Below are 26,044 nucleotides of genomic sequence, written 5' to 3' on the forward strand. Positions count from 1 at the left end.
GATATCTCCGAATGATCTAAGAATGTCATTTGGTAGATCATTTAATTAGAAAGAGAATTGAGCCCAGGATAGAACTCTGAGGGACACCAGGGTTGATACTATGATTTCTACACATCAACTACTACTCTTATAAACCTACTAGCATGGATGCCCAGCGTTTCCCGGGTGTTTGGAGGTATGTGTTGAGCAACAAAAAAAAAAAAGAAGTAGTTGTAGGTAGGAAGGTTCGAACCCGTACCGCGAAGGAGGAAAAAATATAAAAAACGTGACGCCTTTGCTGTTTCGCCCATCGCCAAACTGGAAGTGATTTAGGTGTTAATTAAGGCTAGTCAATCGAAAAGAGAGGATGTCTTAGACAACATAGGCGAACAAGCGCCCAGTTGAGGGTGAAGTGATTAATGTTTTTATCCAATTTTTCTGTGTTTGTCGCCCGAAGCGTCGGCTCCACAACGATAGTGATCTCGTGAAAATCTCTCGCCTGTCGAAGGTTTTAGGCAGACAAACATACACACATATATGCATACATTTAAACAAACAGGTGAGATTTAAATTATAGATTATATTGGGCGTAATATATAGTAATGATTTAAAAAAAATAAAGACTCGTGCGCCACCTCCGAGAATTGAAACCAAAGCCTTCGGCTTACGACTTATTTTTACCTCTTCCGCCAATGACAGGGCCACGAAGATATGATTACTGCAAGGCTAAAAATTAAAGCATGAACCAATAGCTACTACATTATGCGATCGTAATGGCGGCGTTCGACCGTTACCTGGCAAATTTCATTTTTTTTTAATTTTCACACGTTTGCACCGATTTTTCCGGGCTAAAACTCAAATATAAAATTTTGCGTGGATTCAAATAACTTATATATGAAGTTTCATGTCTGTAGACCAAAAACTCTAGGAGGAGTTTCGTAGGCAAAATTTTTTAAACAAAAATATATACGTATACATAAATATATATGGAAACAATTTTGTGTTTACTATAAGAAAACCGGAGCAACTAATAGGGAATTAATTAAAATGAATGTTCAAAAGAATATGCAAATTAGCTAGATCTTTTGCTAGTGAATGCAATTCCATGCCCCATAGATAACAAAATTGTATTTTCTCTTTAAATAAATAGAGAAAGGGATTTTAATAATGGGTATCAATACACACGCTTGAAAAACCAATTTATAGGAGTATAGATCAAAGAGCATAGCGAAAGGATTTAATAACCGAGGGTACATTTCCAGCAATTCAGTAGCTTGAGACTTTTTTGAATCAGAATTTTATGTCATATATTACCAAAAGCTTTTGATAGATCAAAAACACTTGCTTCAGAAGTGAAGCCCACAGCGAGAGATTCACTAATTATGTAGGACATAACATTTCGTACATCTACAGTATATCTTACAGAGCTGGAACGATATCTCATGTTGCTGAGTAGATTATATTTGCTAAGGTGGTTGCCACTTCTTAATTTAACTCATATTCTAGCAACTTACTTGTGACGCAAAGGAGACTGGCAGGTGTATACTGACAGTGAGATGACCAATCTCCTGAATTTTTAAAAACTTCTATTTGTATGTCGCATAGTGTGTTTCCGGTCATGGGAGAGAATACGGAATGCTGCCATGATCGCAAAAGGGTAGAATTTGTTGCAAATTCTTAGCAAACAACACCTGTGGGAACCGAGACATGTACTTTGGACTCGATAGACTGGGGATATCACGCTTTCATATTATTTACTACTCTTTCACGGTAGTTACTAGCAGACCTAAATGTGGCTTTAGTCTCATCTTATCTATTTCCCTGAAAGTAATAAAAAATATAATTTGTGTTGTTATATAGTTATTATTATTAGTATTAGACTATACCACTTGTGCGCGTATGTTACGTGAGTTCTTATTAGTAATGATATGTGTCTTAGTGAGAGTTCTTGTCTTATTACATATGATGTTGTATCTTAGAGAGAGAGAGAGAGAGATGTTGTTGTAATGACATTTTATAACACAGACATATAATAACGATACAATTTACCTTTTTGTAGAAATCACAACACAAAGATTAGCTTTATCCAAAACACATGGTGAATTTATTTTCTGACGACCGGTCGTGACTTCCTCATTAAGAACTCAAAGTTTCACATTTTAGTTTCTGAAGTAACGTCTTGCTTCAGACGTTCGCCTGTCTCTGAGTTTTCTCACTGACTGTCTCTGACTCTCTCCGAATCTCTCCGACTCTCTCTCGACCAACTAACTCCCACCTGCTATATTGAGAACTCCATGCATCCCGGCCACGTGAGCAAAATTCACGTGTCTCAACATGCGCGACTTTGCACGTTTTCGACATTGATTTCCCAATAACCTATTTTCCTTGTGTTGTTTCCACAAAGGAATTTAACCTACATATCTAATTTATTTAACTCATATTTTATTATCCACATTCTTTTAACAATTGAATAGTTTATTTATTATTTATTTCATCCGAATTAACAATTTACTGGACATTCCATTTAAACCTATTGTTCTTTAAAACTTATGTCCAGGGTTCGATTTCTGCTTTCTCTTATTTCCATTTTAAGTAATCTCTCTATTTTTATACTTACATGAACAGGGGACAGCCCTTATCATGTAACATCCCTCCCTTCCATATTTCACAAAAAAAAATGTATGCATTTTTAACTTTAGTACATTTTTTTTTATTTTTACATCTACACAACCACACGGCTAGAAAGATCAGGCTAAAAAACACACAAAAAAATCTCTTTTAGTCAGCCCTTCACGGCCGATTTCACAATTATTTATTTATTTTTTTTTATAAGATCAGAACCTTTCTGATCTTTGTGGCATTTACTTTTTGGGTGTAGGGTATTCCTATAATTCACATCAGCTATTTTCCAGCCACCCATATGCCGCAGACTAGAGGTTTTCACCTTTCTCGAAATGGACGACTACCTTCGTCTCAAAAGTGCTCTGATCTCTCTTTCCGCATGGTTAGTCTTATCAAGTATGGCTTTGTTTTTTATTCTATAACTATCTCATATGGGACATACCAAAGCTCATATACTTAAATCTTTGTGGTTGGCTTCAGAAGTTTAAGATATACCTTTTTTTCTCTCATACGGATTCACTCGGATTTCCTTGCTTGGATTCTTGAAACTTCGACGAGGATTTAGAAATATCACCCCTAACTAACTAACACGTTTCCTGCGACCAACAACTTAATTGCGCCTAAATTCTATCTAATTGCCCGTTTTTTTGGTGATTTTTCTTTCCTCTCACCAGAGCCTCCAAGATCCAGCAGATATATCCCACATTCATGCGTCTCTAAAAAAAAATACAAGGTTATATCTTTCTTACGTAATCTACGGCATATTTTTGCTTGTCTCTTACTTCATTAAGCTATATGTGATTGCCTCGGGACTACCTCTCATCGGTTTACTGGTCCCCTTAAGAATTTTCGTATTCTTTCCAACGCCTGTTTATTAACTAAGCCAAGACTTACTACTTTGCTTGGAGTCGTTACGTGCAACTAGCTTATTTTAAGCACTTAATTAACCAGGTTCCCAAATTTTTCGTATAGGGGCACTTCTTGTGCTTATCAATCCCTACCAAGTCACTTTTCTTGGAGAAAAAATTTTAGGATCTCTAAAAAAAAACAACAAAACCAAATGCTAAAACAAAACATGTTTCTTTACGGCGTATCACATCTAAAAACTCTCCAAATGCCCGTTTACGTAATTTTAATTCTTGTCCCCCTTCTAACATTCTAACTGAATCTGTAAGCCAACCATACGTCTTAACTTATTTTCTACTAGATCATTTCAATCTAATGTATATTTACGGATAACCTTGAATTCTTGTTGTGAAAATCATAACATTACATACATAAGACAATTTACAATATTTGTTCAACATCATAAAAACATTTTCAAAAAAAAATACCTTAATACATTTAAACATTTTGCAACAGTTATAACTTTTTTTTTTTAACAACAAAAAAAAATCATCTGTAACAAACAACAATTCAACAGTCTGTCCAAAACAATTGTCCCTTTTTTTTTCAAAAACAAGATAAATGAACACGCAAAAGCCGAAAAGTTCACTATGAACACAAAATGCATTTCAAAACAATTTACACGCCGTTTCATAGAGAGTACATGCGACCTTTGAAATTCCTGTTTTGATTGACAGATTAAATTCAACAATTCGTCCAAACGATTTCATATTGACACAGATTTTCTAATGACACTTCTACAAATTTCAAAACAATAACATTAGGGTTACACAGTCTCTGCCTTCGCGTGTATGTGTGTGTGTGTTTTTTTAACAGACCAATTCATTTATCAATGAATTACGCATGGTGACTTGTTTACTATTTTTTTCCATTACTACGAATATCTTTTTTTTTACGGCATATCGGCCTTTTCTTATTTTTCTTTTTTTAATATTTCTTGTATCTTTTGTTCTCTGTGTGCGTGTGTGTTCATTTTTTTTCTTTTTTTTTTCACATTTCTGTGATCGTGTAAATTTTTTTTTCCGTGGTATTATTTCTTTATTTTTTTAAATTATGTTGGACCCCTTTAAAACGTTGTGTTTCTTTTTCTTTTTCGAATTCTGTGATCGTGTAATTTTTCTTTTTCCGTGGTATTATTTATTTATTTTTTAAAATAATGTTGGACCCCTTTAAAACGTTGTGTTTCTTTTTTTCTTTTTTTCTTTTTCTTCGTGGTATCGACCCCAGGTTCGGTTTCTGCATCGCTGATGCAAAAGGTTCACGAACACCAAATTGAGAGTTGTTATATAGTTATTATTATTAGTATTAGACTATACCACTTGTGCGCGTATGTTACGTGAGTTCTTATTAGTAATGATATGTGTCTTAGTGAGAGTTCTTGTCTTATTACATATGATGTTGTATCTTAGAGAGAGAGAGAGATGTTGTTGTAATGACATTTTATAACACAGACATATAATAACGATACAATTTACCTTTTTGTAGAAATCACAACACAAAGATTAGCTTTATCCAAAACACATGGTGAATTTATTTTCTGACGACCGGTCGTGACTTCCTCATTAAGAACTCAAAGTTTCACATTTTAGTTTCTGAAGTAACGTCTTGCTTCAGACGTCCGCCTGTCTCTGAGTTTTCTCACTGACTGTCTCTGACTCTCTCCGACTCTCTCCGACTCTCTCTCGACCAATTAACTCCCACCTGCTATATTGAGAACTCCATGCATTCCGGCCACGTGAGCAAAATTCACGTGTCACAACATGCGCGACTTTGCACGTTTTCGACATTGATTTCCCAATAACCTATTTTCCTTGTGTTGTTTCCACAAAGGAATTTAACCTACATATCTAATTTATTTAACTCATATTTTATTATCCACATTCTTTTAACAATTGAATAGTTTATTTATTATTTATTTCATCCGAATTAACAATTTACTGGACATTCAATTAAACCTATTGTTCTTTAAAACTTATGTCCAGGGTTCGATTTCTGCTTTCTCTTATTTCCATTTTAACTAATCTCTCTATTTTTATACTTACATGAACAGGGGACAGCCCTTATCATGTAACAGTGTGTGCAATTTCAGCGGCACAGTTGAGAGAAAAACAGAGTTGGCCCTTTGGTTTTTGTTGGACTTTATTGAGAGGCAGACAATTTTTTGATTAAACTGAGGTAGACTATTTGCGAATAAATTTTATGAATGCAATCTACTTACTTTAGATTTGAATAGGATTAAGTTGTAATATGCGGGTGCATAGCACCGTAGTAATGTATATCACATATAGTAGGTTCTACGAAAAAGTTCTCTTTGAAGAAATTTGACCTGACTGTAGATACGCAGAACAATGACAGCTTATTTTTTTTTTGTTTCGAATGTCGTAAAAACAGAAACAAGAAATGTGAGCATAGTCGAGACGTTTCACAAGTTAAAACGATAAAAACAGAAGAAAAAATAGTAAATCCATTTCTTTGAGAAAGACCCTTAATTAAGAGAAGCGACCATTCGAAACTAAATTTCTGCATGGATTTTTAAATCTGAGGTAGCAACCGAGAAACCATACGAGTAGCGTTTGCTTAGATATTCCAGCATAACACAATACAAAGGCATATTTGATTTTTTTCCAGACGTTGTGCATTGCATTAGGGGGCAGGTACTTTCCGGAATAGGAGAATGATTTAAGCACAGCCAATGAGTCTAGACCATTGAGTTTCTTCTTAACTAGTTAATGTACTAAAGCTTCTTATTACTTTCATCTATTTTCCTCACAGCTATGTAATTAATGTAAGGTAAGTGATTCAATACCATCGACAACAATTATACATTGACACTAATTTCTATAAAAAATTAGACAAGTTTTCAAAGATTGAATCAGTAGGTTATGTTTCCAACTATCTAATTAAAACAGTCTGAAATTCTTACCAATGTTTTAAACTTAGTCTGTTTTACACTATTTGATCACAACAATTACAAGATGGAGCAATAAAGTTGTCGCCCCAAAGAAAACAACACTACAGCTTTAAGTGTGAACTTTTATTGAAAGAAAACCAATGCCGGTAACTTGATTATGTAGCATCTATTGAATACAGCCGCCTTTAAAATCAATCACAGCCTCGATACAGGTCCGAAACTGAAAGCATACATTATACCTTTTACGCAAACGCCGTCGAAAGCTCGTTGAATACTCGGTGAATGGCGGAGATCAGTCTGGCTTTTGTGTTGTGGGAGGTCATGTTGGTAAAGTTCTCGACGAATAACCAAAACGGAGTAGTCCAGCGGGTTCAGGCCGGGGAATAAGTGGGTCCGTGAGAGAAGGTACACACTCGTAGCCCTCCTTCTGAAGCGAAGCCTGGATTTCTTTGGACTTGTAAGCCGGCACCGGATGTGCTTTTACACCCAGGGTTTGCCAGGATCACTACATTGTCTAGACCATCTAGAGGCATTTTGATGTTGACTTGTAAGCCGACTTCGAAGATGGAATTATGCGGCCCTAACTTGAAACCACACCAAAGAAAATGGCCGAAAACTTTGTTTTCATAACCCTGGGCACATCCCTGTTATTCGAGGAAACTAAGAGGTGGATTTTTAGAGTGCTGATCTTGTTGTCATAACACTGATTAGTAGGTTGCAAGAGTTGGACAGCGGTGCACTTCCGGTCTCACTCGTTTAATACTGTGTCACTTTCATACATGTGCATTCTTCCCTCGGATTTTTCGATTATCGTTTATCGATGCTTATCCCGATATAAAATCTGTCTAAGCATACTGCAACATACAAAAGTAGAGTTGCCTTAAATTCTATCAAAATCGACTTTATTATGAAGGCAAAAGGAAGCGATATCTTTCACACACAGATATAAACCTCCTTTTTATATAATAGTAGAGATATACAAAAGCGTACACAGGTTTAACAAGATGTAAGTGAAGTAAATGGGATGTTGGTTGATACGAATAATGAATAAGTATTCGCTTACTTTAAGAATTTGCAAATGGCGTTCACAATGTAATGTCTTTTATTTTTTATCTCTCCGAATAAACCATCGAGGATCGCAAATTGCAATGTAATAATGGCTGAACTTATACATTCACAAGTTCAAAGTTTCATCTTTTTATTTCATATATTGACGGTGAGGTTAAGAAACAACCCCTGACATGGACGTGCGTCAGATACAGAAATGTGTGATTGAATACTTCTATGGTAAACAAAAATAAGATGAACGTTCACCGGCGCCTGTTGCACGTTTACGTAACCTACGCAGATGATTTCAACGCAGCTAGAATATTGGTTCGTCGATTTAAGAATGACGACAAAAAGTTAAGTGGCAAAACACCCTCTGGACGCTCGTGCACAACCACTAGCCCATCCCTCGCAAATGTATATTGTGAATGGTGGTTCCTCTGTAGATTCATTAATTCTGGAGAACAAAATCTCTTTTATATATTATTTTAATTGGAATTCATTATTGAGATGAGTATTATTTATTAATTTATTTATTGCGAACTATTATCCTCATATTTCTTAGTTATTGTTTCACGACTGATCGGCCAACTATACCTCTTGTCTTGATCAGGTGGTAACCGCAACGGGATAGAAACGCCCATGAATTTCCAGCAATTACTTCCATCCATAATGGTTGTCGTCTCACCGCGTTTTGGCCAAGTAAGCATCTGGCCGGCTTTGGGTAAGATTAAAACCGATATCTTCAGAGAATTCTCACATGGAACCGTAGAGATTCAACGTTTCTATCCACTTGCACAAAAGGTGGTGAGATGATAACAACTATGTATGGCAGTAATTGCTGAGAATAAAGTTAGGAGATTCGAAGGCCAGCGGAATAGTTTGCCGAAACGTCGTGAAACAAAAACTAAGAATGATGATAATAATAGTCGGCAATAAATTTAATTAATAGAACCTCCTTAGTTGCTCTTTAAGTGTTTCATTAAAGGAATAGGGTATATGATTTGTGATACGACTCTCAGAGTAAAGATGTTGTTAATAGTATCCAAATAGGATATTGTGATAAAAATAAAATAGGTAAAATTTGTATTAGTTTAGGTTGTTGGGAATATCACATGCACAAGATATGAAATCTTTTGAACTGTATGAATAAACCGAGAGGTATTGATTTTCGTGGTAAAGTGTTTTGTGTATTTGGAATAGGATATCTAAGTATGGCGTGCTACGACTAGTAATCTCTATATATTCTGATTTGTTCTCAATAAAATTACTTTTTTGTAACTCATATACCTGTTCGTGTTTTTCTTCGTAAGCCTTCTGGGCGACAAGATGTACTAAAAATACCAACAAATACCTAAGAAATTAAAAAAAAAGAAAGGATCGATTTGTTATTGCATAGGAAAACGTGAGGATTGTTTTTGCTTCCTTCAGACTTTGAGAGTGCATAAACATGGTATCATCAAATAAAGGGAATGATCAAAATTCCTTTCGCGACTTTCGAACATCAATTAATAACCAAGTTGCAAACAGGATATGTATATCATTCCATTAATTTACAACCAAGAACCCAGTTACCAGATTATATAAGATATTACTTTAAGTAACCAGATAAACTTTAAGTAACAATCATAAGCTCAAGTAACGATATAGTTAAAGTAACCACATGACTTCAGTAACCATATGACTCAACCAGAAGACGTTCGTAATGAGATGGCTTAAGTAATTAGATGGTTCAATTAATCAGCGGATTCAATTGATCAGATTGTTCAATTAATCAGATGGTTCAATTAATCAGATGCTTCAATAATTCAGCTGGTTCAATTAATCGGATGGTTCAATTAATCAGATGGTTCAATTAAGTTGATGGTTCAATTAAGTTGATGGCTCAAGTAAAAAATATAACACAAGTAGTATTGCTCAGATTGTATGTACCTTTAGAATCAAGAATCTGACCTAAAACCATCTACACAAAAGTTTATTCCACTCTATAGACGAGAATCTGATAAATCCGTCTTGTTGAGTATCAAGCGCCCTCTGTATTTCACAATCTGAACATGGTATCAGCAAATAACTTAATCATTTTTTATAGGTTTTTTTCTGGTCTCTTCCACTCTCTCATTTGTTACGCATGCTCTTTTTGAACTGTCTCCTTAACCTAAATCGTTGTTATTGTTTATAATTTTACATTATTTATAGTTGTTTACTTGTATCCCTACGACGGCAGAGTTAGACACTAAGTTGGGTGTTTATATGGGATTAACCAGCTCACCTTAAAAGGGGAATCCTTGTTTGTGACAAAAAATGTTTAACATGTACCAGTCAGCAAAGATTTCTCCTCCATTAACCGAGACGAAAAAGTGTAGTGCCGCATCAAAACAAATACTACACTTTGATCTTGACACGAAGGCTAGTAAGGAAAAAGGAAACCCTTATTCTTTGAATGTAAAAGAATATTCGATGATTAAGTAAAAAAAAAATATATATTCTCTGATATTTTATCTTTTTTCCTGACGAAGTATTTTATAAAGAAACTGCCGAAAATCAATGACGATTTCGAATTTAGCAATTGAATACAAAGTAAAAAAAAATAAATATTATTAATGTCTGGTTGCGTAAAGCGATGAGAATTCACATATGTGAAGTTGCTACGGTGTGTATGTTATAAAATAGAATGTGTTCAGTATACTCGGTTTACAATCAAAATCTTATTCACACAGATAGATCAAAGTGCATACATGAATAACAGCGACATGTTGATTCATATCTATTTCTTTTAATCTGCTGCCTGTTCCATCTTTTTCATAAACTATTGGCTCAAGCTTCCTGGATTTCTTTTGTAAACTGTTGTTATAATAAGCTAACGCGAAGTAAGTATTATGATATCCGTTCGATGCACAGTATTAGGGACAATATAAATTAATTACCACGATACAACATATACTTTAAAATTTTTCACAGAAACTACTGCGTCGATCTAATTGTAATTTTATATGGACCTTTGTTACGAGCAGGTGAAAGAAACTAGTATATGTATCTCTTAGATGCGCAGTTAGGTATTAAAAGTGATTAGTATGATTAGTATTTAATTCAAAATTGAATACAAATCTAAGCATATCCAAATATCAATTCGACATAAAGAATTTATTCTAACTTAACAGCCTCTAACTGGATCTGACTTTAAAACGCCTAGTTGCATATGATTTCAAACAAAAGTCACAGTCAGCGAAAATAACATATTGCACACTTATTTCAAACTTGTACGTCAATGTCTAACGGATTTTTTTTGTTGTTGAAAACTCAAGCCTGACTAACATATAGTCTATTAAATTTAATCGTAATTTATTAAAAAAAAATGTCTTAAAAACCTAAGCAGGTGTAACTAATTGCAATTTTAATATCATACTTTGCTTAGCAATTGCATAAACATGTTTAGACTTTGCGTTAGTTAAATCACCGTAAGGTTAAGCAACGTTGAGCATGTGCGGTATATTATGGGTGATCATTTGAGAAATTCCAGTCGCTGTGAAAAATCATCGTCAAGTATCCTGACTGAGATACAAAGTCGACTGTTGACTTTTTCTGAAGTGAACTTCTTAGTAATGCCCACTTTATTTTAAGCTGACTGAACTCGAACGGGATGTAGGCACCACTAGATATCAGGCATGTTGAATAACCAACATAAATTTTATTTAAAACCTTAGCCTATCATATCAAAGAAAACCATATTCATATATGAGCGTAAGAGAAAAAATGGAATGCACCTAGCCATGATAGGCAACAGATAAACAAATTACCCAATCCTGCCCTGGGAAGGTAGTGACGAAAAATAAGTACGCGGTCATCTGTCGATACCCCGCGATAGGAATGGGTACACTTATCCGTGAACGAGGACAAACCGAAGGGAATATATGATACCAGCTCCCACGCTAATTCCAGCTCCGTTAGCATACAAAGTTGTTTCAAGTAAAATGCTCGTAAACTGACCTCGAGTTTGCAGTCGTGCAAATAGCCGCAGGAAGGTGGTGATGTTCTCCGTCGTTTACCTTCAGTCGATCGTAATTCATTGTGACAAACCAGATAAATTAACCTTAAGTAAATAGCACAACCAATCGCAAATCACAATATAAAAATATCACGTGACATTTTCATTGGCACACAAATTCCAAGTTGGACGGTGTTTTGTTTTGTTTTGTTTTTTCCCCAATAAAATTTGAAAAAAAGTGTTAAAGCTTACAAACTGAAATAATCGGCAATATCAAGACACAAAGATATATTAGTGTAGGCGTATTTTTTATCCGATTTAATCAGATTAGTCTGTGTCGAATAACTGGAGATGAAGGTATTTGTAACAGTTACAATGCGAGTCTACTTTTGCTGTAATATTGGCAAGGTATTCGGGCTTATCAGTTTTTGATGATCGATTTGGCTTCACTCAAATCTTTCTCTCGGGTTATACAGTTGGATAACAGTCGTCTAATGTTTTTGGTAATGCTCATATAATTACAATTATTTCTTAGCCTGTTGGTTGATGAAGTCAATGTAATGTCTTAGTAGTTAGTAACTTTTAGCAAACAATGGAATACCCAGTGAGAAAGGTAGCATAGTCAACCAGTAACCGTAAGTTGTAAGTCACTAACACAACAAAAGTTTTGTTTAGACATTTGTGTTTATCATTTATATTTAAATTACTCAGATTAACTTTTACAAACCTTTTAAAGAAAAATCACTTAAAATGACATCTTTTTATCTCAAACAATATTTCAAACATACGGTGTAGCCGAGCGTCGAATAAAGATAGTTTAAAGCCCGTGTTCGTGGAATCTACGTACTGATTTTTTAACTATAAAACGCACTCTATAATCCTCGGTTTATGCTCAAGCTAAATAAAACATTCTGTACTCATTTCCGTTATCAAGGATACATTATTAGCCTATTAGTTAAGGAACCGATGCATCGTATTAATAGTAAGTAACTACGAGCAATCAAAACGTATTCCCAGTCAGAAACGTAGCACAGCCAACCCGATTTATTTAGACAATTGTGTTTTAATTTATACTTAACTTTTATATTCACGCAATTATCAATACATTAAAGTAATAGCCGTTTCTATGTAGAAAGTCGAAGTAATAAACAACATTCATGATGCGATAATTTATACTGATACGTGACTTGTTTTTAAAACTTAAATTCAAGCCATTACTTATAAAATGATTTTATAAAATTGTTGTGGCCTTATTTTAGGGGTTCACAATATCAAACAGGAGAGTCTGTAAAGTCATGTCAACGATTAGGCTGGCATGGAATCTCTGATTAGAGAGTCCAAAATGGCTGCCTTTCACAGTGATGGGGGGAGTCTATGTGAAGACAGGAATAGGGGTGTCAGTTACCCCAGAACACCCCCCTCCGAAGATTTATTTCCCTGAAATATAATTTTTCTTCTTTCTTCGAACCTTTCTGCTTCTCTTTGTCGTTTTTCCTCCTCCATTTGCTTTCTTTCTTCTTTTTTCTTTTGTATTTCGGAGAACTGAGTTTGCTGCAACCGTATCATAGCAGCTATTTGTTTGGAAAGTTCTTCCATGTTGAAAAATAACAAGTCTCCGAATTTCTAGGTCTGAGAAATTTCACAAAAAAAAAAAAAAAAAAAAAAAAAAAAAAAAAAAAAATTATGAAGATGATATATGAAATAAATATTCACACATGAGGAGGGACAGAAGGAAAAGAAAAAAAAGTTCCGTGTTGTATCTTACCAGAAAATGTAATAAGACACGTAAGTTTTTGTTTAATTTCCATGAAAGGAAAAAAAGTGAATAACTGTACTATTTGTTGAAGTCAGAGAATTTTGCCAACATCAAAAGTATTTAAGAAATATCAGAGAGAGAAAAAAAATCTTTTAAAAGGTACCGGTTTTTTTTTTGTTTTTTTTTTTTTGAAGTCCATAAACTTTTTTAGTTTCGACTTTCAGTATTTTTCAAATTTCCTTTTGTTGTTGCTGAAATATTTTCCTTTTATAGAGTTGTATTTTTACAATCCTCGAATATGCTTTTATGGTCAGTACATATCCCCATTGGCACGTTGGTAGAACTTGTTTCAATAAATAATTGTGGGTTAGATGCAAGTGTAGAGTCGATTTAATGACTCTTCTGTTTCTGTTTTTATTTTTCTCGTTCACCGTAACAGAGAAAAAAATGGTTGTTTGCCAGCTAACAACACGTGTGTTCAAAAATACAAAAGCGTAAATTCAAGTTCACCAATAACTTTTTCTTTCCAGCATAGAATGTAATCTATTTCGTTTTAAAACAAGATATTGATTAGGACAGCAATATATATTTTTTCTACTCACAGTTTTGGTTTGGCAATAACTTTCTTTTTTTTTCTTGTTGTTGAAAAAAAGAAGTAAACTTGTTGAAATTTTCAAAGCTGGTAGAAAAATTTAAAGTTGAGTCAGAAAAATAGGAAAATAGACGTTTTTGATTATTAGTCCAAAGGAAAGGGTCCTTGTGAGGTTTTTTCATTCCTACGTCGCCAGATGTTGTGGCCTTATTTTAGGTGTTCACAATATCAAACAGAAGAGTCTGTAAAGTCATGTCAACGATAAGGCTGGCATGGGATCTCTGATTAGAGAGTCCAAAATGGCTGCCTTTCACAGCGATGGGAGAGTCCATGTGAAGACAGGAATAGGGGTGTCAGTTACCCCAGAACAAAAATCAACAGTATGCTCTCTATAGTGCAATGCAGACTATAACGCATTGTAAACTAAGCCACTGCATAGATGCATGCGCAGCTTCCCCTCATTGCACCACGATGTGTCCCCAACTAGAGCAGCCAATAGACCAATTTGATTAAAACAAGGTCAATAGCCATTAGTCGCGTGTTCTCGTGGAATGAATGAATGCGTGAATGTAGGATTGACATGAAATTCTTAAAGATAAACTAAAATGACCGAAAAACGGGCTGGAATGACTAAAAGAAATAAAAAGTAAATGACTTAGAATGACTTTAATGAACTGAAGGATTAATTGAATGACCTTAAGAATGACTTGAATGCTTAAAAATAACTGGAATCCTTTAAAACAACGTGAATGATCTGGAGAATGACTTGAATGGTTTTGAGACTGACTGGTTGTAAAGTGGGTGATCCTTTTATATTAAATTAATACAGAAAAGTGATCCCCCACTTTATATCACAAAGTTACAAACATGAGTATAGCATGTAGGCATAACAGATGCTACACTTTCATCTTACCCAAAAGGCCAAGAAAAGCTAAGAACAGCATCTATTAATAACAGACCTTTGATCTTACCTAAAGCAGGCCAAGCACCAAAGTGTTACGGACAGACCGTCAGACCGACCGACCGTCCGACGGAGTGACTTATATAGATGAGTTACATGACAATAAGAATGTATGATAGTGAAACATTCCTTGATCATCATTTCATCCAGGGTAACGTCGGGCATTCCTGCTGATATGATGACATGGGTGTGTGGGAATACATATATATGTATGTAGGTGTGTGTATTTCTATGCGCATACAAAATCTCTTTAAGAAGAAAGGTTTGAATGCAAATCTATATATTAATACGCTTGTAACTATCTATCTATATGTGTCACACTTTCCGGCAAATTTGATTGGTTGAGAAGATTTTATTCTGGAATAGCGGATTACACATTAAACGAACGCTCAAGGCAGAGATCAGGGTTGCCAGGTTGGCTAATGTAAATTTCACGATTTTTTTTTGTTTTGTTTTTCTCTCTCTCCCTAGAAGTTGTTGACTTACAAATATAAACATTTAGTAAATAACTATGGTAACAGATTTTAAAATATTTTTAATTAACGAAGACTCTCTCTTTCTCTCTCTCTCTCTCTCTTTCTGTTTATCTATCTATCTATATATCTACCCTGCCTTGAGCGTTCGTTTAATGTGTAATCCGTAGATAGATAGACAGATATAGAGAAAGATAGATAAAGAGAGAGTCTTCGTTAATTAAAAATATTTAAACTCTGTTTCCACAGTTATTTACTAGGTAGAGAGAGAAAAACAAAAGAAACAAAAAACCGTGAAATTTACATTAGCCTTCGTTTGATGTGTATTCCGCTAATCCAGGAACGAAACATGAAATATTTTTATAAAAATATATGTTTACTCCTACAACATTAAATTACATGAAAAAAAAAACTTTCCTTCATATTTGATTGGTTGAGAAGATTTTATTCTGGAATAGCGGATTACACATTAAACGAACGCTCGAGGCAGATATCAGGGTTGCCAGGTTGGCTAATGTAAATTTCACGTGTTTTGTTTCTTTTGTTTTTTTCTCTTTCCCTAGAAGTTGTTGACTTACAAATATAAACATTTAGTAAATAACTGTGGAAACAGATTTTAAAATATTTTTAATTAACGAAGACTCTCTCTTTCTCTCTTTCTCTCTCTCTCTCTATCTATCTATCTATCTATCTATCTACTCTGCCTTGAGCGTTCGTTTAATGTGTAATCCGTAGATAGATAGATAGGCAGATATAGAGAAAGAGAGAATCTTCGTTAATTAAAAATATTTTAAAATCAGTTTCCACAGTTATTAACTAGGGAGAGAGAGAAAAAACAAAAGAAACAAAAATCCGTGAAATTTACATTAGCCTTCGTTTGATGTGTATTCTGCTAATCCAGGAACGAAACATGAAATATTTTTCAAAAATATATGTTTACTCCACTAACTACTACTGATTTCTGTTAGATATAAACAAATCCAAGAGGATAGAGAGGGAGGAGGAGAGAGGGGGGAGATAGAGGAGTGAGATGGGGAAGAGAGATAGAGGGGGGGGATAGATGGGGGGAGGGAAGAGAAAAAAAGTATTTTGGCCATCAGATTTTCTGTTTGGCTTTTTTTTTCAAGTTCGGCCTTTTTCTGTACGCACGCTCAAGGCAGAGATAGATAGATAGATAGATAGATAGATAGAGAGAGAGAGAGAGAAACGCGGTCTTCGTTAATTAAAAATATTTTAAAATCTGTTTACACAGTTACTTACTAAATTTTTATATTTGAAAGTCAAGAACTTCGATATAGCCAATTTTCCTTTAATTTTTCAATTTGGCTTTTTGTTAGCCTTTTTTACTTAAAAAATCTGCCTGCGCTTTTAAATTTGACCTTCTTGCTTTTTTTTCTGAAAAATTTGTTTTTAAAATATTTTTAAATAACGAAGACTCTCTCTTTCTCTCTCTCTCTGCTATCTATCTCTTTATCTATCTACTCTGCCTTGAGCGTTCGTTTAATGTGTAATCCGTAAATATATAGATAGACAGAGATAGAGAAAGAGAGAGAAAGAGAGAATCTTCGTTAATTAAAAATATTTTAAAATATGTTTACACAGTTACTTACTAAATGTTTATATTTGAAAGTCAAGAACTTCGATATAGTCAATTTTCCTTTAATTTTCAATTTGGCTTTTTGTTAGCCTTTTTTACTTCAAAAATCTGCTTGCGCTTTTAAATTTGGCCTTTTTTGCTTTTTTTTTTCTGAAAAAATTGTCTACAAATAATTATTATCGTCTGCCAACCCAGGCAGAGAGAGAGATAAAAAAAAGAACGCTCAAGGGAGAGAGAGAGAGAGAAAAAAAAGAAAATTCGTTTATTATTGGCAGATTAAACACAGACCGTTTGGCCCATCTAGAGCAATGGATGAGAGAGAACACAGCAAAGAGAAGCAGCAAGAGAGAGACAGAGAATCAGACGACAGCGTTTGCGAGAAGAGGAAAGACAATCAATACGTGATCGAAACAGACAAAGAATGCAACAGCAAAGGCGTAATACGAGCCAGGATGAGCGAGAATTACATCTTGACCATTTGAGAAATAGAGATCACGTAAGGAGAAATAATATGAATATGGAAGAAAGACAGCAGTTTATAGAAAACATGAGAAACAGGGACCTTGTAAGAAGAAATAATATGAATCAACAAGAGCACCAAAATCATCTTGAAAATGAGCGAAATAGAGTTCAACGTCATAGAAATGCCCACAATATGGAACGCAAAATATATTACATTGGGGCCATGGATGCCCGATGTCAATTTTGCAGAGCCTTAAGATTCCAAAGAGAACAACTAAATTGCTGTCATAACGGAAAAGTAATGCTACCCCCCTTACAAGATTACGCGAAAATTTAAGATTATTATTTGATGCCAACAAGACCGAGGGTGCAAATTTCAGGCATAATATAAGAAACTATAATTCTGCATTTGCTTTTGCATCTTTTGGTGCCAATATTAGACCCCCTCCAGGACGTGGACCCTATTGTTTCCGTTTACAAGGTCAAACTTACCACTACGCAAGCAACCTCCATGTAAATGACCCTGAAGAGAGAAGATATGGCAAGCTGTACATCATAGAAACCAATAAAGCCATACACAATAGAGTAAATGCTCCAGAAAATGCTAACTGTTTAGTGTCTGTTTTTCAAAAGATAAATGAAGCACTGATTAATAATCCTTATGCAGCAGCATACCATAATATGAGGGATATTGAACAACAAGAACAAGAGAGAGCTGCAATTGAGAACGTGTCACCAAGACAAGTAACCATGCACTTCATCCCTGGCCCTGACAGAAGGACATACAACAACCCATCAGGCAATGAGATTGCATCCATATCCGTTAGTGATGATGGTGCACCTCCAGTACATCGTGATATCATTGTTTATCCCATAGGTCAACAGAGGGAGAGGATTGCTTACATCTCTTGCCATCTTGATCCCATGGTTTATCCTCTTCTCTTTCCGAATGGAGAATCGGGATGGCATATACACATGGCTCATGTGGCACAACGCCAAACTCGTGTTCGCACAAAAGTCACCATGCAACAGTTTTACTCATACCAGCTAGCAATCAGAGATGGCTTTAGTGCTTTGCATCGAGCTGGAAAATTATTGCAACAATATATTGTTGACACTTATGTGAAGGTGGAGGGATGCCGTCTGAACTTCATTCAAAATAACCAAGCACAATTAAGAGTGGCACTTTATTCGGGTCTCATGGATCACCTAGGAAGACAGAATGAGCATCAAGAGGCAGGTGTTCCAGTCATTTTGCCCTCTACATTCACAGGAAGTCCGAGAAACATGCAACAAGCATATCAAGATGCCATGGCGATCGTCTGCAAATTTGGAAAACCAGATATTTTCATGACATACACGTGTAACCCAAAGTGTCGAGAAATCACAGAGAACCTTGGATCGCATTAAACAACACAAAACAGGCCAGATTTAGTTGCACGAGTTTATAACATGCACCTAAAGGAACTTATGATTGATATCAAGGATATACATATATTTGGTGTTCCAGTTGCTCATATCTATGTCATTGAATTTCAAAAGCGCGGTCTACCACATTGCCACCTTTTATAATGCTGCGAGAAGAAGACAAACCGAGGACAAGAGAACAAATTGATTAGATGGTTTGTGCTGAAATACCTTCATTAGACTACCCAGAGTTGAGAGAATGCGTGAGTACATTGATGATCCATGGCCCATGTGGGATATCAAATCCTAATTCTGTGTGCATGGTTGATGGAACGTGTGAGAAAAAATTTCCAAAAGATTTCCTTGATGAAACGAATACAAATGTATCCGGATATCCAGTGTACAGACGGAGAAACAATGGAGAAAAAGGTACAAGTTGGCACTCATGAGGTTGACAACAGATTCGTTGTCCCATACAATAAGTATCTACTGGAAAAATGTTCAAGTGTGTTCCTCGGTGAAAAGCATAAAATATGTATTCAAATATATATATATATATAAAGGTCACGATTGTGCAAACATGGAAATCTGACATGTTTTAGATAATAATGAGCCCACTGGAATACATGAACACAATGAAGTTAAACAGTTTTTGTCATGTAGATATGTGTCTCCTCCAGAGGGCCTTTGGAGATTGTCAGAGTTCAAAATGCATGCTCAATCCCACACTGTTTATCGCTTGGCTGTACATTTGCCTGATGAGCAGCATGTTTACTATAGAGAAGGGAATCAAAGACAGGCGGCAGCAAAAGCAGAAGAACGTGACACACAATTGACAGCTTGGTTCAAACTCAATCAAACAGATGAGAATGCAAGAAATCTTTTCTATTGTTCTGTACCTGAGCATTATGTCTTCAACAAAAAAACAACAAAGTGGACACGGCGAATTAGATTCAGCAACATTTTAACCAGAATGTACTCTGCAAGTCCTCGAAATGAAGAAAAAATTTATGTGAGGATGTTGCTCCTTCATGTCCCCGGAGCGACTTCATTCAGCAATTTGAAGACAATCGATGGTCAAGAAATGGCCACCTTCAAAGACGCATGCATCAGACTGCGCCTGGTTGAGAATGACAATGCATTGCAGGAAGCTTTGACAGAAACAGCAGCTCATCAGCTGCCACGACAACTACTATCCATGTTTTCCATGATGTGCGTTTATGGAATGAGAATAAGCATTTTATGATCGAAGATCTGCTGCTTAGATATGATAACATAACTGCTGAAAATGTTGCTCTCCACTTTCTGAATACCTTATTAATGGAAAATGGCATGAATTGCAACATGTTTGGTCTGCCTGAACCAGTTGGAGATCATCCTGGACATGAAGGAGATGTTGGAAACTCTAACATAGATGTGACTTCTCTTAATATTGAACAGAGGCAGATATTCAATGCTGTGGTTGCAAGTGCCTTCTCTGTTGAGCAAGGTGAGCAAACAGAAAATAGATTGTTTTATGTGGATGCACCCGGTGGTTCAGGAAAAACCTATCTTTTCAACAAGTTATATGAATACCTTAACGCTAACAACATTAAGACAAACCCTTCTGCTTGGACTGGTATTGCTTCAACACTGCTGAAATGCGGCAAAACTTTGCACAGTATATTCAAGCTTCCGGTTCCCCTAAGCGAAAAAAGTGTCTGCCATGTGCCGCCGAACTCTGAGCAAGGAAACTTTCTGATTCAAGTTAAAGTCTTCATTATTGATGAAGCTTCTATGATCCCATGCTATGCGCTGAAAGCCATTGATAAATGCTTGAAAGATATAATGAACACCCACACTGCATTTGGTGGTAAAGTAATCTTATTTGGAGGCGACTTCAGACAAGTACTTCCGATTGTCCCGAGAGCTCCTCCTGCTGCTGTGCTAGATGTGTGCCTCAAACGCTCAGACTTATGGCACAGCTTTCATCACATGAACCTCACACAGAACATGAGAGCAAATTCAAATGAACAGGAGTTTTCAAGATTGCTTCTGCAAATGGGCAATGGATCACTCCAGAGTTCTCTTGATGAAGTGGCTCCAGATGTTATTGACATTCCTTAAATGTGCACATGTAATGGCTCTTTGATATCGGAGGTGTTTGACAACTGTACGACTGAAAAGATGAAAGCAAGAGTAATCCTATCTCCAAAGAATTCTGAATGCTTAGCGGTCAATGAGGAAATTTTGAGAATGTTGCCAACAGAAAATAAAACGTACCTCAGCACTGATTCTGTAAGTTGCGATAATGACGAGGAAGCACAAAATTATCCAATGGAATTCATTAATTCTCTCACTCCATCTGGCATGCCTCATCATAGGTTGAATTTGAAAATTGGAGCAATAATTATGCTACTGAGAAACCTCTCCATAACTCAGGGACTGTGTAACGGCACTCGACTAGAGGTCATTAAGCTTCACGAGCACAACATCAAGGCATCAATAATCAGCGGTTCACACGCTCATAAGAGAGTACTTATCGCAAGGATAAAACTGAAACCTAGCGATGCCAATATTCCTTTTGTTCTTCATCGCACTCGGTTCCCAGTTCGCCTCTCATACTCAATTACAATAAATAAAGCTCAAGGTCAGACTTTTGATAGAGTTGGCATATATTTACCAAAGCAATGCTTTACTCATGGCCAGCTTTATGTAGCGTTCTCAAGAGTAAGAGCAATGAAGACTGTGAGAGTTAAAGTCCAACATCTTAATGATTCCACGCATGACCACAGAAGAGGAATCACATTTACACGAAATATCGTATACACAGAAGTCATCTAAAATTGTCCATGTGTTTGGGTTCCCTGAGGCAATCTGAATAGTGGACGTATATGGGGGAAAAACATATGTAATGACAGTTTATAATTTATAAACGTTGACATTTTAAATGTATTTTAAGTAATCAAGCATATGCATCAAAACTTCAAGAACATATTCTGGGATAGTTTTGGTTAGGTTCAACGTTAGGTTCAAATATTTTTGAACAAAATGCACAGGTTTAACCCATTACTGTGCGAAATTAACAATATCATATTTTAAACACTCTAAGTCTCCATTATATAATAAGTATATGATAAATAAGCTAAAAATTAAATAAAACTTTTGAAAATATGTTTAAATAAACATATTTATAAAACATAATTGAGGATGTATTTATTGAGAATATTTGGAGCACTAATATCGTGATTTTGGTATATACATATTTACATACATTTTACCTACCGTACTCTTCATTTACTATTTAAAAAAAATAGTACACAGGGTGAATTCGTCGGCCAGGGCAGTAAAGGGTTAATGTAAATGTTTCAAGGTACGGATATGTGATGGGATAATGTGTATGTGAAAAAAAAGAAAAGAAAACGTGTAATTTTCACGGGTCCAGCTAGTATAGATTATTTAACTTCATCTACAGACTTACAGACTTATCAATTAAAGTTTCATTAACATGTGTAGAAAATCCCGATAGTATTTTCCCCAGAAATATACATAATATAATATTATCCATTGGCTAAAGCCGAACAATTAGGTTTAATTTGATTAATAACGAATTTTAATATTTTGTTATAATAATAGAACTTGCTTACCTATTAAAAGAGTCGAAATTAAATTCAAATTATTTGTTTGATTTTTTCTAAAGATTGTTTATATCTATATGTTGGATCTTTAAGGTTTTAATCATGTTTATTTTGTTATTTACAAGCTGAAATAATGCAAGGGCAAATCACTTCATGGCCGGTCATAGATATAAGTCATGTGCGCTTGTAGAACGGAGGAGTCGTGAGGTGAATAATAAAAACGTGTGCGCAGACGTTAGGTGCGGATGTGGAGTAAGTGCTGATGAAAAATTCACGAAATTGAACTGTTTACTTTTTGTTGTTTTCCTGTGTATTTTCGACGCCATTCTTGGAATGTATTTTTTCCAAATTAATTTTTGACTGTGTGGTTTATACCGAGTCTTAATTAGACATAGAAAGGTGAATATATTGATCGAATCGTGTAGACAACTCACTCTCTCTCTCTCTCTCTCTCTCTCTCTCTCTATATATATATATATATATATATATATATATATATACATATATATATGTATATATATATATATATAGAGAGAGAGAGAGAGAAAGAGACAGACAGACAGAAATGGAAAGAGAGGGAGAGAAAGGGAGAGACAGGGACAGAGATGGATAGATAGATAGATAGATAGACAGATAGATGAATTCAGAAGAAATTTCAACATGTACAAATAGAATAATTATGTAAATTAAACCAGTTTATACTATAATATTAATGTTTATATAACAATTCTATATAGATGAAAAAGCTCAATATTCGCGACAGAGCATAAATACTAGAAATTCAATATAAACTGTGTAAATAAGCAATCACACCAATTTATTATTCAGCAAGGAATAAAAGATTTCAAAGAGTGGCTGTTATCCTTGAAGGAAATAAGTTAGTAAAAGAGCAATTCTTTGAAACCCCATTTCAAACACACTCACAACCCCCATATATATATATATGTATATATGTATATATATATGTATATATATATATATGTGTATATATATATATATATATATATATATATATATATATATATAGCGTATCAGAGGGCGATGAGAAAAATGAAATGATTGAGAGTTGAGGATACAATATTTATTTCATATTTCATTTCATATTTATGGTTGATTCCTGCAATGAAAACTCTGGTACGCCTTTGATATATGTATGAATTGTTCTGAAATAAATATTGTGTATATATATATATATGTATATATATATATATATATATATATATATATATACATATGTATATATATGCATATATATATGCGTACGTATATATATATATATATATATATATATATATATATATATATATATATATATATATATATATATATATAAGCGGAATTCAATATAAGCGTTCAGAGAAAGTTGGAAATATGCAAAAATAATATATAATATATAGCATACATATGTAAAACATGGACTTGACTGAGTTTCTCGGACTGAAAGACTGGTTAGCATATTATTTACGCTGGAAAATTTTTCTGATGCACATGTCTCAAGTATCTTTAAATTAAATACCGAACAGACGCTGAACGTGTTAATTGAAACACATTGAGGTCAGCGTCCTCTGGGGCATTCATATCGTTATTGATAAGATGATAAGACACACTAACCTCGACATAATTATCGATGGCAGAAAAAAAAAACTAAGTGTATATTAATCAATGCATCTACACTGAGGAAATAACACTTTCTTGACTGGAAAAAAACTGTCCAAATATAACAAGCTAGTAATTGGAATTCATATGATGTGCGCTGAGAAACTGAATTAATACATATCACCATCAAGGCTTGGATTTCATTAGGACAGGAAGAAACTATTAACAAACTGTGTCCTAGGTGATCTTAACAAATATTCTGTCGAAAAGGTCTACTATGTTCAGTCTAAGTGTGAATAGTTTCAATATGATGATACTTACGTACATCAGGAAGTTCATAGTGGGGTCTAGGTTTATAAGTATAGAAAACACAATTACAGAGTCGAACGAAAAAAGTTCGCCCGAGAACAGGCGGCATGATTCCATTTCCGTTTAATGAAAACTGTTTGCTGTTGTTCTTGTTGTTGCAGACATTTAGCTGGTTGGACAGTTGTGTACAAATCACAAGAGCGAGAGGAGCCTTCTATCATATCTGAAAGTGACACAATGTTAGATGAGCGAGATCAGGATGCGCCTCTTTACAACTTATGCTCTTTACCGACCCAAGTTGTGACAACTGGGCTTAAAAATGCAAATCCAGACGATTCCACGCTTGAGGGCAAAGTTCAGCAAAGTTTCCGGCCACTGTTATTGACTTTGATTTGGGTTCAAGTGAGGGTCACATCATGCCACCTCACATCTTCCAAGTCGGCTTGAAATTCAACACCAAAGTGCATATAATGTGCTGAAGAGTGTGGTAATTCTCTGGTACAATCCGGTGGCCGTTGGTAGACACTACGTGTTGTATCAGGACTCAGTGTTTGGCTTAAGAATGAGTGCTACCAGTTTGTGCCTTTCTCTCACTGGCCCCCATCCTCTGCCTAGCTGACCCCGCTACACTACTTTCGTGATACGTCGAGAACATCATGAACCTGACCTCCCACAACACCCAAACTAAATTGATGGCCCCCATCCGCCGAGAATGCTCCTTGTTCCAACCCTTTTTCGAGAGGTGATTGAGGCTAAAGTCGGCTACATTTAATAGATGTAAGCTCTACTGCATTATCAAGTTATCTGAATTCATTTTATTTCAATAAAACGTTTAAATAAGCTTAAGTGCTATTTTCTTTAGGGTAACACGTCCATCGTTCCTGCCCGTATGATAATAGTGCCCAGTGATGCAAATTGTAATCAGAGTGTTAAGTCCGACACTGAGTAGTCGGAAGCATAAAAATGGTTGGATTTGTAATATTTTAATGCATATATTTTATAATATGTTAATATATATATTTAATAATATTTTAATATATATATATATATATATATATATATATTTAATAATCCTTCAATATATATATATAATATGTAAATATATATATATATATATATTTAATAATATTTTATATACACATTTAATAATTTTTAATAACTATAATTTATAATATTTATATATATATATATATATATATTATAGTATTTAATATATATACTTAATAATAGATATTTAATAATATTTTATTATATATTTAATAATATTTTAATATATTTAATAACATTTTAATATATATATTAAATAATATTTTAATATATATATATTTAATAATATTTTAATATATATATTTAATAATATTTCAATATATATACATATATATATTTTATAATATTTTAATACGTATATTTAATAGTATTTTAATATATATACAATAAATAATATTTTGTTATATATATTTAATAGTATTTTGAATATATATTTCATATATACATACATATATATACATATATATATATATATATATATATATATATAATAATAATAATATTTTAGCTCCGAAGAATTTACCTTATAAAAACGTGAGGCTTTCGAAAAGAATCTCGGTATCATGATAATTTTAGCCGTTGGAGTCAGAGTTATTTTTGATATAATGTTTCTGAATCTTTACACATGAGGTAATTGCTATTAGGTTTTTGAACTTTTAGACAAGGATTGGATATTCGTATTACTTGAATTTTTCGGACTATTGTTCTCATCTTCAGTGTCATTTTCACAACGTTCTGGTCGATTTAACCCACGACTTTCTTCAAGTATATATTGTTGAT

General features: G+C 34.4%; 2 protein-coding genes across 2 annotated transcripts; both read left to right on the top strand.

The window, feature by feature from the left end:
* Positions 1-20,039: 20,039 nt before the first annotated feature.
* On the top strand, positions 20,040-20,801 carry LOC145263266 (ATP-dependent DNA helicase Pif1-like). The gene has a single exon (XM_080120349.1). The coding sequence runs from the start codon at positions 20,040-20,042 to the stop codon at positions 20,799-20,801; it is 762 nt and encodes a 253-aa protein (XP_079976475.1).
* On the top strand, positions 20,802-21,518 carry LOC145263267 (ATP-dependent DNA helicase PIF1-like). The gene has a single exon (XM_080120350.1). The coding sequence runs from the start codon at positions 20,802-20,804 to the stop codon at positions 21,516-21,518; it is 717 nt and encodes a 238-aa protein (XP_079976476.1).
* The last annotated feature ends 4,526 nt before the right edge of the window (positions 21,519-26,044 follow it).

This window comes from Euprymna scolopes, chromosome 38, assembly GCF_053919585.1.
Source record: "Euprymna scolopes isolate OS-2025 chromosome 38, ASM5391958v1, whole genome shotgun sequence".
Lineage (NCBI taxonomy): Eukaryota > Metazoa > Mollusca > Cephalopoda > Sepiida > Sepiolidae > Euprymna > Euprymna scolopes.